Consider the following 15,327-nt stretch of genomic DNA (forward strand, 5'->3'; position numbering starts at 1 on the left):
GCCCATTTTTGGCTTTACCTGCCCCACACCTGATGTTAGATATGATGCCTGGTGTAGGCCAGGTGAGCAGAGCCTGGGGGAAATGACCTTGTGGCCTGTTCTTTGGTTTTGCTTCCAGGTTTGTCCTTCCTCTCCTGTCATCTTTAGTCCCACCTCCTGGTTTGTCCTCCTGGTTTGTCCTCCTGGTATTGTTCTTTGGACAATACCTCTTCTGGCTTCATCCCTTGACTCTGACAACACACATGCACCCCACCCCTAACTAGCTCCCAGTTCATCTCAGACTGCTGCCTACAGCTTAGCCGTTGCAAATCTTTCCATTCTACACCACCACCAAGCCTTTCTAAGTTGTGTTGCTATATTTTGTTTGGATAGCTAGCCCTAAAGGTAACTTTGTGGTTAAAAAAATACGGTCTGGGTGGTGTTTAAATATGCTCAGTTTTATATGTACTGCTTTTTGACACACATTCTAAAGGCATTCATTACATGCAAGTCTAATGAGAAATGTAACATTATATGAATTAAAAAAAACCAGTACTTACTAAATCATAGTTATAAAGTGGCTGGCAAACTTTTTCAAGGGTGTACAAATACCTCACATTATCTTTTGATTCATTTGCTGTATCTGTTATTCTGGCATCCAATTCTCTCCACAGCTAGAGTAAAAAATTATGGAACAGGTTAGTGTAACAACATAAAATGTGAAAAATTCACAAAGTAGAAACTGAATTACATTCAAACCACACTGACAAAATATACTCTGGGAACCTTCCCCCTCCGCCGCCAAATACATGCTAGTTAACAACATTTTCTCCTATAAATTATTTTCTAGAATTAATCTCATGCCAATAGAAGCTGCTATAACACAGTAGATAGAAAGCTGGACTCTGGGAGAGTCGTATGTTTGTCATAGCTATGTACACATTAACATTTACTCTGACTCCAGTGCTCCTACTGCTAGTTTATGAATTTGTGTACACATGGCGTTAGCCACAATTCAAGGGTTTTCTGTAGTTTCTTGTGAAATGCTGCTGTTTAATGTGTTTTCCTCCATGCCAGCTTCTATCTGACTTGAGAACTGTAGACTTGTTGGATTCATAGGAAAGCCCAGGTGTGTACATTTGAGATTCTTACCTTTCCTTCCAGGTCATGGGGATGGTGGGAGAGGTCTTACATACCTGGCATCGTTGTGCAAAAGCAGCCCCTCCCCTCTCCCTCTCCCCGTGAGTAAGTCCCACATCACGTGGAATGAAACTATGCCTACCGATCCTGTATAGAGGTCACATTGTAAATTATCATGCTGGTTGGTATAATCACTCTGCTGTACACTAATGCAATAAACATAACAGATTTTTAGAATTGTAGCTAAATGGTGGCAAAGGAACCTTTTGTGTCTATGTTCCTGGGAAGGGTTGCAACGCTAGTTACAGAACTAAACCAGGCAGTGGCAGTTACTCTGAATTCATTAAATTGGTTTGATAAAATATAGTCCTACATATGTAGCATACGTGGCCTTTGAGATGCATATTTTAGGACTCACCCTATTTTTGTGATTGCCAATTGTTCTAAACTGTTTTTAATGCTGTGCTGCATTTTAAATTATTCTAACCCACCCTAGGACCTTAGAGTGAAAGATGGGTAGAATAATAATAATAATAATAATAATAATAATAATAGCTGTGACAAAGGGATGCCACAGACACACTGCCATTAAACAAAATTTATAACATGCACACATACATTTTAAAGCAATGAAATAATTTCTTATTAAAGAATAAATTAGAATTACCTTTATTATTTTGGAGCGTGCAACATTTAGGACATTTATGACAGCCTTGCAATTTTGTCCTTTGATCTGTTCAATAATAAAATTAAACTTAGCAGACATACGCTTCCAGTGTTCTAGTTCAGTCAGAGGACCCGAGTCATCAGCTTCCTTTCTCATCTGTTCACTCTCAATCAAAACCTGAAATGAAAGAGTGTTACGTATACAGAAAGAGCTTATCACTTGGTCATAAATTTCACATTCTACATAGCCATTATAAGCTCTGTCAGTATTCCATTTCCTTCAACAGAAACACAAGGGCTGGTCACGGATGCTGATGGGTGCAAACTGGATGAAATTCAGCTTTTCTAATTTAACTTGCACATTGTTTTCTCAGTCCTTACTCCTGTCCCCCCCCCCCCCAGTCTTTATTTATGCATTTTCATTAGTAAATATAACTAAACTGTCATACTCATTCACACCTGCTGATATCGAGATAACTTAATTCAAATGCAGCTTATTGTGGATGCCATGCTGCTCGTACATACGTAATGTTGTACTCAACAAAATTCCAGCCCATATCCCCCTCCCACTCCCCCCCAATTTAATATGGATTTACTTTATTTATTTATTTATTGGATTTCCCAAACAAACAGTAGATCCAGATTAAATAATATGAGGCAGCGTTTTGAGGAAGACAATGTCCGGTCGATGCTGCCGCAAAAACCTGCATGCATGTGCAAACAATATTCTGCAACCAATGTACTTTCCGTTGCTGTTCTATCCTGTTAGTTCCTATGAAATGTGTTTTTCCTATGAAATGTGTTTTGATGCATTTTCCTATCCAAGTTAGGAAAAAGAACCACCTTGCTGCATTTTAAGCGGGCAATGTGTGCACAGCGTAAGTCCACCAGAAAATGCCATGTGGAAATGGCAATAGCTGACAATCCAAAGAAACTGTTTGGGGGTGCAAAGGGGAACCAGCCATGTTCAAAACACACACCCCCCTCCAAGTTACAACATTTTCAAGAATGAAATATGCAAGTCACGTTTATGAATAGCAATCTGTGTCTTTGGCTGTGGAAGCTGCCAAAGCAAGTTCCAGCCAATTAATTATTATATTTTATTTTAAACATTTCCAGGCTTCCCTTCCCTTTTTAGGTTGCCCTTCAGTAAAACAATCATGACAATGTAAAATAGAATAAGAAGCACAACAATATAAAAATACAAGATATGATTTCTAAACGATGTTTTGTTTTAAACTATGTATAGAACGTAGCCATTGAATTTCACATCGCCTTGCAGTAAATGTAATACACATATAAACATGGCATTTACAGTGCTCCATATATACTGGAGAATTCCTGGTTCTTCATAGCTAAAATACAAAAAGAAACTTACTTGCTCAATTTGCTTATACCATAGCATAAGCACTTCCTCTAACTGATGAACCGTATCAGGATTAGCAGCTGCTGCTGTCACTTGCTCAAAAGACTGGAATTTACTGAAGTCAATATAATCTATTTTTTTCAGCTCTACTGTCCCTTCAATGCTCACTCTTGCACCTAAAATAAATAACAGAGAATGTTGTAGGCCCAGGCGCATTGAAGTCATGGGAAGCAGGGGTGAGGCGTGGTGAAGTTGCAATAAACACAAGACAACAATCTGGAATATAAACAGGCCACAACTTAATTGATTACAGATGTCAGCAGCTTTTGGCACAGGCATTGGGTGTGTATCCTGAATCAATCAACCCATCTGCGTTTTGATTATTTGGCAGGGTTAATGATCATCTTATGATGTACATCAAATTGAGGCAACTCCCACCCCCAAGATCACCATTTTGGGGGTGCTATGGTCCATCAGCTCTCATCTGGGTGTCTGGACAGAAGCACACACCCACAAAGACCCATCCCTTTGATGGGATACCCGACTCCTTGGATGTGACAAAGATATTTGAGAGCGGAAGCAGTAAAGGAGTCTAGAAATGTTGTAAAATGCTGAAAAGCTGCAGAATCATTTGGGCATGCTGAATCACTGTGACTCATCTTGAGGATGATACATTCTCTGTATAAATATTGTATCTGCTTGCAGGCAGACTCAGGTGGTGGGGTGGAGCCTATGCTCTGTGGAGCCTGTGCTCAGGGGTGGAGACTGTTGGTGCATCATGCCTCTGTGTGACTCAGTAACTCTGTGTATGCTCTGAAGCTACAGTCATACCTCATGTTACGTCCGCTTCATGTTACGTTCTTTCAGGTTACGTCCCATGGCGACCCGGAAGTACTGGAAAGGGTTACCTCCGGGTTTTGCCGCTCGCACATGCACAGAAGCGCGAAATGACGTCACGGGCATGCGCAAAAGTGGCACATCTCAACCCACGCATGCGCAGATGCGCCACTGTGGGTTGCACTCTTTTCATGTTGTGAACAGGCCTCCAGAACGGATCCTGTTCGCCACCAGAGGTACCACTGTAGTTTAATCTTCTGTTCACTGTGCTGTTATTTGCAAACAAGTTTATTTTAACCCAGTAAAGCTTTTATTCTTTTGCTGAAGAAGACTCTGTGTTATTAATTTATGCTGCAAGACATTGGACTGGGGGAGGGGAGCTCCCGACCCCCTGTCCTCCTAGACTGAGGATCCAACCCAATATAGATAATGTACTCAGACTCTACCATTTGATCTATAAAAAGTGTTCCATTTCAAGAGAAGACCTATATGCATTTTGCATACGAGTTAAACAGGTGTCCTCTCTGCCCTTGAGTGGCAACAGGTAGCTGCTCCTCACAAACCTCAATAGAAAATTCCACCTGCAGGAAACAAAAATGCCTGGAGCAGGGGGCCCAGAGGTGTTTTGAAGATGAGCAGGTAGAAGGGAGCCCAAAATTCAATTAAACATAAAACTTATTTTTCTAATGCAACAATAATTTTCCTAGCCTTGCATTACTCAGAGAGAAAAAATAGTTTCACAGTGTGAAACAGTCACATTGCTGTGCTGAGTTAGGCTCCAGTGTTTTCTAGATTGTGCTATCAAAAGATGCACTTCACTGAAATGTCACAGCACTTAGAAGCTATAGTGCATGACATTAATGTACATAATAAGTCCAAATGGCTTCTTACAGCAGAGAATTCAACCATGGCAATATTTTTATATGAAAGCTAAGATATTGTGTGCCTGTGGCTTTCCTTATCAAAGCAGAACATATTTTGATAAATATTTAATAAATCTATAGTCACATAATTTTATGATAACTTTGTAACAGTCTATCTTCTTTGATTAATATAATAGTCTATCAAAAATGACATACAAAATATGTGTTATGTCTTCCTTCATGAGATTTGTGTTATTTTTATTTGCTATATTATGATTCATGCTGCTTTGATGAGACACAGATTCTCTGATGTTAGGAGGTACCTTTCATCACTGCTATCTACAGCTTACTAGATTTTAGCCCCATCCCTGCATGCCAACTTTGACAGATGGGCAGGACGACCAACCTGTCAAACACCTGCTGTCATTATGATGTCAGATGACGCCAGATGACTTGCTCCATCCACCTGTAAGAGGCCCTTGTGCTGTGATTCCCAAGCACCAAACAACCAGCTGGTTGATAGGCGCATGGGGATCGCAGTGCAAGGGAATTTGGCAGAATTCTGTTTTAAAGATACAGTAGAGTGTGTGTGCCCATGTCTGGCAGGGTTCTCTCAGTGCCAAACAAGGTGTGCAGACTAAAGGCACATCTTTGGGTGCTTTAGCTGAGATCCTGGCATTGCAGGGGGTTGGACTAGATGGGCCTTGTGGTCCCTTCCAACTCTACAATGCTATGATTCTACAAAAGGCCACAGACTCTGAACTTGCTTTCACAGGGCTTTGTTGAACTGGACTGATCCTTAGAGTCAGCTGTCTTGAGTACTTGGTTAAGTGTTGGGACTTGTTTTACAGTGTAAGAAACACATCATAGAAACATGCCTCTGGTGGTAATACAAAAGGTACTTTGTTAGGACCTGCAGGCTCCTGTAGCCTGAATCAGACATTATCTTCTTGGAAGAGGAAAGGGTGAACCTCAAAGTACAGTCCTCAGTACATGCTGGGACCAGGGGGAGCTGGCTCACCAGTTCACCAGGACACCCACCCTTAGACCTCACTGAGTCCAGAGACTCAGGCTGAAAGCCCATGGTTGATGAGAATAAGACATACAGTGCTAAAGCCTGGGTGTTCAAGACAGACAAAGAGGCACACAGTGTCTTAGGAGGTATTTGTTTCAAAACCTAACAAAAATATATCCCCACCCTGATTTGACATAGGTAATCCTCATGAAGAAAGGATCTAGAGATGCACAATTGCTCTGTGGACATTGCCATTTAGTTGCTGGGCAGCAATGGACTTAGTTGTATGCGGGTGGGGTAAGAAGTTTCCTGCTGCTGTTCTGTTTTTGTCAGAGACCGACAATACAGTTCTCGTCTAAATTCCTGCCTAGTGTGTTCTGTGAGCATTCCATGACACCTTCTCATTTCGCTCTCTCAACAAGTGAACTTTCACTTGTTATGTGAGTGAGCATGCACAGATTTGTCATGCACCGCATGAATTAGGAGAGAATCCCTCTTATAAACACACAAATGGCATAATACTTCAAAATCAAACATCTGAGATTAATTGATCTCATTCCTTTCTCACAGTAGGTCTTACCATCCAAAAATGCCATATATCTGTTCAGCGTCTCAGTAAAAGCCTGTTTTTCAAACTCTCCCTGCTTGGTTTGATTCAAAGCGCCCCAATTATTTGTGGCAAGGACAGATGGCAGAAAAAGATTTGCGAGGATATTCTTGATCCCAAGCAGGAGCCCTTCACTTCCTTCCAGTACTGAAAAGTATATGTCCTTGAAAATCAAGCATTGAGATAGGTATTAGAAGTCAAAAGCACAAAAATCAGTTATGCAACAGTCTTTGAGGGTTCTAAAATTAATAATCCACTCTCACCTGCCTCCAAAGGTGTTGAGAGGAAAACTCCCTCCTTCCATCGTATCCTCTTGCCCAGCCTTAACCAAAAGGGACCTAAAACTGGGTCTCCACAGAGAAATGTATTTCACCCTCCCAGAAGTTCCATTTATGGAACCTCTCCCCACCCGCCACTGCCCTTGCCTATCTGATAGATGTGCTGCAAATGATGGTGGTGAGAATACCTCATGCATAGTTTTGACATTCACGGCAGTGTCATTCCTGGCACGTACAAAAAATAAACACAGCCCTTTGAATTTGTCTGGAGATTCGTGTACGTACAACTTCATCATTTTGGTTCCTTTCAGCACTCCTGGAATTGTTCTACCACACTCTGAAAACAAAAAAGGACCTTTTAAACAACCATAATGTCTCACTTTTATCTGAAAAATGCTATCAGCTGCAATGATGCATAAAGTGATCTAGTTACTGCCATGAGCCCATCCTATGCTGCAGTCACGTTTGATAATTTATTGCAATGTATGCAGCATAGATTTGTTTGGTTTCTTGTGTGGTTTCTTGTGATGTGGAAGCCAAGACAAAAAGATTTTGGTACCATGCAAGAATGCCAGTAAAGATGGTCAATTGGGCTCCTGGTTCCACAACTTGGGCACTGCAAATGAAAAGGCTCATCCTTTGCCCAGCCAACCAGAGGCGAGGCAAAGGCCACTAATTATGTAAGCTCTAAGTGGACAATTTTACAAGGGAGGAGGTGGTCTTTCAAATATAGCACTAAACCTACATTTTAGGGCATTATGGGTAATAACCAGCACTTGAATTGTTATCAACTGTATTTTTTTTTATTAATAATGATAGACAGGTTCCTGGTTAGGCAGACTGTAGAAGTAAAAAGAAACATGGCAGCCTTTTATATTAGAAATCCAGGGATTAATTTTGGATGTCATACTAGCTAAAAGAGCCAATTGAAGTCAAATTGTGTAGTACTACTACCTAACGGCTGGAGGTGATATCAAAACTCAGTATTTTACAGCCTCTTTGCTTATACCATGGCCTCATGATTTACAGAATTGTATTACTTGATCCAGTGTGACGAAAAGAACTTCTCAATTTCACCTGAGATGGAAGGTTAAATAAAATAATTGCTAACATTTACCAAGACCAGGAGCTTCACCCTCCTGATAAATGAACTTCAGTGTTCTGCTTCCTCCTTTGACCAAAAAACTGTCAAATGCTTGTAACTGTTGAAATGAAAAAAGGTGGTTCAAAGTCAACATCTTGCCAAAACGCTGAATTATTTTTATTTAAAAGAAAGCAACCTTGCTTAGTAAGAGATTACATAGTGAGTTACCAAACATTTTCATCAACACTGAAAGAAAAATGCAAGCTGTCTTTGTCTTTTTCAGAAGTATTTCCAGCAGCCATAACTACTTTGCCGTATGTGTGGTTTTCTTCTTACTTTAATTTTGTAAACAAAACAAACCTTTAAGGCATATCTAACTAAGATTGTGTATATTGTATGCATTTAAAGCAAAGTGAATGCACATCTGCTGCCCCCCCCCAAAAAAATCCTGGGAACTGTAGTTTGCTAAGGGTGCTGAGAATTGGAGCTCTGTGTTGGGTTAACTTCCCAGGATTCTCTTTTGGGTGGAGGAGCAGCTTTCAATGTATGGTATGTACACAGCCTAAGTCATCATAGAGTAGATTCCTTGAAATCTATAGTCTTAAGTTAAAACCATTGGTGTCAACTGGTCTAACTCTGAGTATGACTAACACTGTATATCACCTCTTATTCTATTCCACATTTAATCATTTCCGGAAATGTGGGCAGATCCTGACTTATAGGGCAATCTTTACCCCCGATGCTGTTAGCTGGAAGAGTTAGGCTGGCAATGCAACCATTTCTCCACTGGCCTCTGCCAATGGATAGATGCACTGCTAGTGTGTGGCCTCAACTCTGCTCAAGTGGGTAGTGGCTTGTGGAATGGCCACCAAACTGGGTGCTTTTTGACGGTGCACTGATGACTTTGAATCCCCAGAAGGGTCCAGTCCCCAGGATCTCCAGTTATGCTAGCCTGGTGTTGACATGCTTGAAGTAAATGAAAGGGAAAGCGAGACAGGGGGTCAGAATACCATCCCACCTGCCACCCAGGCAACAAAACAATTGGGAGATTCCAGCATGGATTCACTAAAATCAGTAGACTTCAGTTAACATGAAGGTTTGTTTTCCCTCACTCTCACAATGTTAAATTAACACATGCAGTATAACTGCATCACAACACTGGCTGTTTAATTGTTAATGATCTCTAAGAGAGAATTTCCTTTTTTCTCTGTTGCCCTTTCCCCTTTTGCCTACTTCTCTCACAGCTACCAATCCCACCACATGCACACACACCACACAGACATGTAAGGGACAAAGCTGAGACCTCTGTACTCTGTCCCCAAGCACTTCACGAAGAGCATTGCAAGAGCCTCTCTCTTATGATAACTGTTCAGTAGCCCTGCTCTTCAATTAAATTAATGTTATGAGTCACAATAATTGACCATACACTTGAGCTCTTGGGACTATCCTAAATTCTTCTGAGCTGCATCCTCTGTGCAATTTGCAACCAACAGGAAATCTGACCTGGAAGAAGCATGGGTCTCCTATTGGTACTATGTGATGGTTGTCATGAATCTGATGCTAATAAGCTTGTATAAACTTAAGACAGTGGTTGCATCCAGTGTGCCATAGCACCCTGGGGTGCCTTGAATGATGGTCAGGGGTGCTGTGGGCAACTCTGGCCTCTAACCCTCTTTCATTCCCTCCTCTGATGCCCTTTTACATCTCTGCCTCCCAAAGGTTTTCACAGCTGTTTGTTGCAGCAGCCCTGGCTACAAGCTCCCCAGGCGAATGGTGCCTCTGGGGCTGGCCAAGGGGTGGTTCCCAGGCCCCTGTGGAGCGGTGGGAGGAGGCACCTCTCTTTGGGGCAGGGGGGCAGCTCAGAGAAGTGGGAGAGCAGCTGCAGTTGCCCAGAGCACTGCCAAGGAGTGGGAGGAAGAGAGGAGGCTGAGGGAACACCCCACAAGGGAGGGTGTTCGAAAAAGGGTGAGAGGCTGCTAGCTCTGCAGGCAAGGGGTGACACTACTGCACTCCTGAGTCCCACAGGGGTGCCGCAGAAAGAGTGTAGTTGATCAAGGGAGCCGTGGACCCCAAAAGGTTGAAAACCTCTGGCTTAAGAGATGAATGTGTTGACATTAAAAGGATTGAGGATTTAGTGAGCAAGGCTTTAAAAAAATTATTAACTGTAAAAGCAACATCTGTAAAGCAGACTCACTGTTGGGCCGTCTAAAATTAGCTCTTCCACAGTTACGACGTCTAGTCCAAGTCTGTCTGACAGAATTTCAAATATATATTTATATGCGGCATTAACTTTCATTTTCCGGCCTTCCCTGGCTTCTTTAAATCGTGCCTAATGGAAAGAAAATGTGTTAAGAATTTTGACTTCTTCTTTTTCCTGCAAAACCTTTGTTTCCTAGGTCCCAGAACCATACCGCAATTACACCTTAGTATGTGTAATTATAATAATCACATCTCCCCCCCCCTCCTGTCATGCTGGCTCCATTCCCCTCCACCTTCCTCAGTTGTCTCTCTTGCATACTTTTCTGTATTGTCAACCCCTCTGGGTAGTGCTGTATAAATAAGCAAATAAATAAATAAATAGCATATTTAAAACTTTTCCGTAAACTGATTCTATCTAATACAGCGTGGGGGGCTATATTCCCCTCTGGATAGCCTCTTGAGGGCCACATGTCAGTGGTGGGTAGGGATATAAGTGACAGGGGGGTGGCTCAACAAATGTAAATTGTACCTTTCTACAGTAAGTTAGTTTCCATGCACACTCACACACCCCTCTGTATCCTTCCAGGCAAGCAAGAGGCATTGTGAGAGCTCAGGCACGTTACAGCCAAGCAGAAACATTTAGGGTGCAAATTTAACGTGGATTGGTAACAGCTCTGAGAGCCAGACAGAGAGGACAGGAAGGCCACATTCGGTCTGAAGTCCTCCCCACCACCTGCTCTACTGCTACACTTTCTTTTTTGTATACCTGAGAATTTCTCCATTACTCTGTGTCTGAAACAATAAAAATAAAAGAACAATGGTTGAGAGCCTGAAACTACGTTATGGTTGCGGAAGGGCAGACTCTCGGCACAGTCTGGAATGGATTTGGCTAATACGAGATCAACTACAACAACTCCCCACCAGTTCAAAACATGCCAAAAAAACTCCATTGTCAGTTCAAGACAAAACAGCCGAGAAGCGGAGGCAGCAGAAGCTGAAGGGATAATGCTCTGCCTAGTTGAGGCTTTGAAGGGATCTGAAGGATCTGCCCTGAAACGTTACTAGTTTAAAGTCAGTTTCTATTGTCTGTAGTAATGCAGGGATCGGGTAACACACTTGAACTACCAGCTGTTTACAGTGGTACCTCGGGTTAAGTATTTAATTCATTCCAGAGGTCCGTTCTTAACCTGAAACTGTTCTTAACCTGAAGCACCACTTTAGCTAATGGGGCCTCCTGCTGCCGCTGTGCCGCCAGAGCACAATTTCTGTTCTCATCCTGAAGCAAAGTTCTTAACCTGAAGCTCTATTTCTGGGTTAGCGGAGTCTGTAACCTGAAGCGTATGTAACCTGAAGCGTATGTAACCCAAGGTACCACTGTATATCCTTTCCATCATAAAGACTTTTGAGTGCCAACAGTTGTGCCTAGTTAGTATATTGGACAGGAAAACATCAACTGAGTACAGTAGATGCTCGGGTTGCGAACGTGATCCGTGCAGGAGGCACGTTTGCAACGCACAGTGTTCGCAACCCACAGCGCATGCACGGGTTGCGATTCAGCATTTCTGCGCACATGCAAAGCACAATTTAGTGCTTCTGTGCATGTGCGACCGCCAAAACCCGGAAGTAACCCTTTCCGGTACTTTCAGGTTTCAGCGGTCCGTAACCCAAAAAAACACAACCTGAAGCATCTGTAACCTGAGGTATGACTGTATAACGCACGGGTGTCAAACACAAGGCCCGCGGGCCGAATCCAGCCCGCCAGACCTCATCATGTGGCCCATGTAGCCGCCGCCGGCCGCCAGCCTTCACCTTTTATTCTCGCTTTTTCTTTTTTTCTTTTTGACACAAGAAAGCCGCCTCTTCAGTGCATGCGCGGCAGCCTACAAACTGCTGGTGCAGCCCCCAATGAATTTGAGTTTGACACCCCTGGTATAACGCATCATCTCACTAATATGCCTAAATTTAAGTGGAAGGGCTTGTAAAACACACACATCCCAAACTCTGACAGACAAACCTGTTTTTCCTTTAGAGTTTCCTGCAGAGACTGAACCCCGCTGGTGCTCCGGCGGAATTTAGATGTCCTACGGCTTGCGGCGTCTCCTGGCCCACGGCCAGGGGGTCTAGGTCGACTACGTTCAGAAACTTCTTTTGGTTCTTCCTCTGCAGTTTCTCTGGCTCCGTCCTCCGCAGCTTCTCTAGCTGCGTCCTCGGCAGCTTCTCTAGCTCCTTCCTCTGTTGGACCAGGTCCGGAGTCTGCAGCCTCTGGTCCCCCAGGGCCGCCGAGTTCAGCATCTGAGGGGGGGCCTGCGTCAGGATCTGGGGCAGGCTGAGCATCCTCTGGACCAGGAGCAGCATCCATGTCCGTGGGTGCCTCTGGTTCAGGAGCAGGCTCTTGTGGTGCAGCAGCAGGCTCTGGGGCAGCACCCTCACCAGCACCTGGAGCTTCTGGTGTCTCCTCCATTTCAAATGCTAGTGTGCAAACAACGTCTGTGTCTATATGATAAAACAAAAATTAGAACACCAGTCACCACAAGACTTGGGTTAGGCACAACCTCCTAAGAGGAGTTCATCTCCACAAGGTGCCAAAGGTTGCACTGACTGAAGTGTTAAGACAAATTGCTAGAGAAGAAGAAGAAGAAGAAGAGTTTGGATTTGATATCCCACCTTTCACTCCCCTTCAGGAGTCTCAAAGCGGCTAACCTTCTCCTTTCCCTTCCTCCCCCACAACAAACACTCTGTGAGGTGAGTGGGGCTGAGAGACTTCAGAGAAGTGTGACTGGCCCAAGGTCACCCAGCAGCTGCATGTGGAGGAGCGGAGACGTGAACCTGGTTCCCAGATTACGAGACTACCGCTCTTAACCACTACACCACACTAGAGGACAAGAACAAGCAGAGACATTTTCAATAGATGATCAGAAATAAAAAAATAAATAAAATTGAATTCCTTTTTTGACTGGAAGGCAGACAATAAAATCATTTCAAAACATTTTACTGTGTTGGCCTGAATATAAGCCGCACACGAAAAAATATCACTTATATTCGGGCCAATAGGGTATTACAGCACATGATACTGCCTCTTTCTTTTTTAAAAAAATATATATTTTTTTATTAAACACTTTCAACATACCAAATTATCAATCCAAATAATCAATTACGTTATTTTTCTCCTTCCCCCCATCCCTCCTTCTCCCCCCCCCCCCCGCCAAGGACTTCCCTCAGCTCCCCTCTCTGATTTCTTCGTACATATTGTTCTCTGCATGTTATTAATTGTACATATCCTTGCCTTATTTGTCATGTGTTCAACTAATAAATCTGTGGATGTTTATTCAAAACCTGCCAAGGAGTCCAAGTCATTTTGTTGCCTTTTTAAATAATTTGTAAAAAGTTCTCATTCTTCCTTGAAGTCACGATTGTCCTTGTCACGCAGTTTATATGTCAATTTAGCCAGTTCCACATAGCTCATCATTTTTTCTTGCCACTGTTCTTTCGTTGGGGTTTCCTCATTCTTCCATCCTTGTGCTAAGACTATTGCCGATACTGCCTCTTTCGCCAGACCACTGAGACAGGGTTTCATTATACTGTACAGAGGGCAGCAGGTCTTCCTCTATAGGCTTGTGTTCTCCAGTTTTCCTCCTCTAAAACAAGACACAAGATGTCAAGTATTCCCCTCTATCCCAACACAAGAATGTCCTCTGACTTACCTTGTTCAAAAAGATGAATAAACCACTAAGACAGTCACAGTGAATTCATCCACTGAGATCAGAGCAGTTTCTCTCTCCTCTTCAGAACAAAATGAAACCCAGGAATAGTGGGTGGAAGAATTCATAAAAAGCCGACTCACACAGCTAATGCAGTTTAAACAGGCTTCCAAGAACTCAGCTGGGACTATATGCGGAAGGACACATTGCATTCTAAGGTGTGCATGAACCACACTGGCAGTTGGGCACAGAACCTGCCCACCCAATAATGGGATGGAATCATGATGCAAGCCCAACTGTAATGTTGTATGGTTGCTTGATCTGTTCACACAACATCTGTGTGGATGCTACACAACATTGCTGTCAAGTGGCAGTTGTTCCACATTTCCCCACCATTACTTTTCTTACCATGAAATGTCTTATTTAAAAAACCAAACCACCACAAAGGGTTTATTGCACAGAAGTGCAGCAGTGCTGTTGCTATTTATCATAAGGTACCCACTTTATTGCACAAATGACACATACAAGCATCTACTCAGATGGGGGGGAGATCCACACAAAAGTGTTGCTGACAGCTTGGAAGCAAACTATACAATCTCCGTTGCTAGGCAAATACCTTTTATTGTGGCAGCCGAGGTGTACAAAAAAACCAGAATGTGCATCTAGCCTCTCAGGTAAATTCAGTGTACATGAAGACACACTGCAATACTCTAGATCCCGATCAGAAAGAGCTAGGCTACCCAGTGCCAGTTGTATAAAGATTTGTGCTATTACTGCATCAACATTTGGCTTTGCTAAATAGCGGCAGCTGACTACCATTTGCTTATATACTTGAAAGGAAGTAAATGGGTGCCCTTAATATCTCTGGGATAGTCAATGCTAAACGTGCTTCTTGCTTATCTCAGTCATATCAACTCATCAAAAATCTCTGAGTAAGATTTTACAGTGGTACTCAGGTTACAGATGCTTCAGGTTACAGATGCTTCAGGTTACAGACTCCGTTAACCCAGAAATAGTACCTTGGGTTAAGAACTTTGCTTCAGGATGAGAACAGAAATCGCACAGTGGTGGTGCAGCAGCAGCAGCAGCGGGAGGCCCCATTAGCTAAAGTGGTACCTTAGGTTAAGAACAGTTTCAGGTTAAGAACAGACCTCCGGAACAAATTAAGTTCTTAACCCGAGGTACCACTGTATTTGCAAAGTTCTGTTTCAGCTTTTGTTTCTGTTAATTACAGTAGTCTCTCTCCCTCCCCCCCCCCATTCTATGGACACAGGGGTGCTGTGTACAAGGAGCAGGTCCACTTTAGGCCTGAATCAAAGTCTGCTTTCACAAAGTCATGATGATCCTTCTACTGCTAAGGCTGAACAAACCAGATCCATCTCCATCTCTGTTGTATATTCTTTGTGAGCGAGTGAGCAGAATGATACATTATATTTTAAATGATGCACCAAAGATATGCACCATCTAGAGGTTGGGCTGTCTCTCGAGATATCATTGCCAAACTCAGCATGAATGATCCCAAGAGGCAAGTGGGGGTCTATGTCAATGTTTGGATGCCTGGTACCATTTTGAAACAAGATGACAGATCAAACCTG

The 15,327-nt window shown here is 42.9% G+C and overlaps 1 protein-coding gene across 2 annotated transcripts in view; it reads right to left on the reverse strand.

Annotated features, from left to right (window-relative positions):
- Positions 1-13,981, reverse strand: part of DNAH8 (dynein axonemal heavy chain 8) — a 124,857-nt gene extending 110,876 nt beyond the window's left edge. Inside the window, exons 1-10 of one of the 2 annotated variants that reach the window (XM_083434373.1) lie at positions 13,736-13,830; positions 13,318-13,669; positions 12,049-12,527; positions 10,030-10,164; positions 7,869-7,953; positions 6,940-7,088; positions 6,447-6,636; positions 3,164-3,327; positions 1,787-1,963; positions 540-653 (exon numbers count right to left, since the gene is read on the reverse strand). In XM_083434373.1, the coding sequence (XP_083290499.1) occupies positions 540-653; positions 1,787-1,963; positions 3,164-3,327; positions 6,447-6,636; positions 6,940-7,088; positions 7,869-7,953; positions 10,030-10,164; positions 12,049-12,495 (1,461 nt within the window). In that variant the 5' untranslated portion in view covers positions 12,496-12,527; positions 13,318-13,669; positions 13,736-13,830. Of the gene's footprint in view, positions 1-539; positions 654-1,786; positions 1,964-3,163; positions 3,328-6,446; positions 6,637-6,939; positions 7,089-7,868; positions 7,954-10,029; positions 10,165-12,048; positions 12,528-13,317; positions 13,670-13,735 lie in introns of both variants that reach the window. The other variant, XM_083434372.1, reaches the window with a different exon arrangement.
- Positions 13,982-15,327: the final 1,346 nt, after the last annotated feature.

This window comes from Podarcis tiliguerta (assembly GCF_965153285.1).
Source record: "Podarcis tiliguerta genome assembly, chromosome: 3".
NCBI classification, from domain to species: Eukaryota; Metazoa; Chordata; class Lepidosauria; order Squamata; family Lacertidae; genus Podarcis; species Podarcis tiliguerta.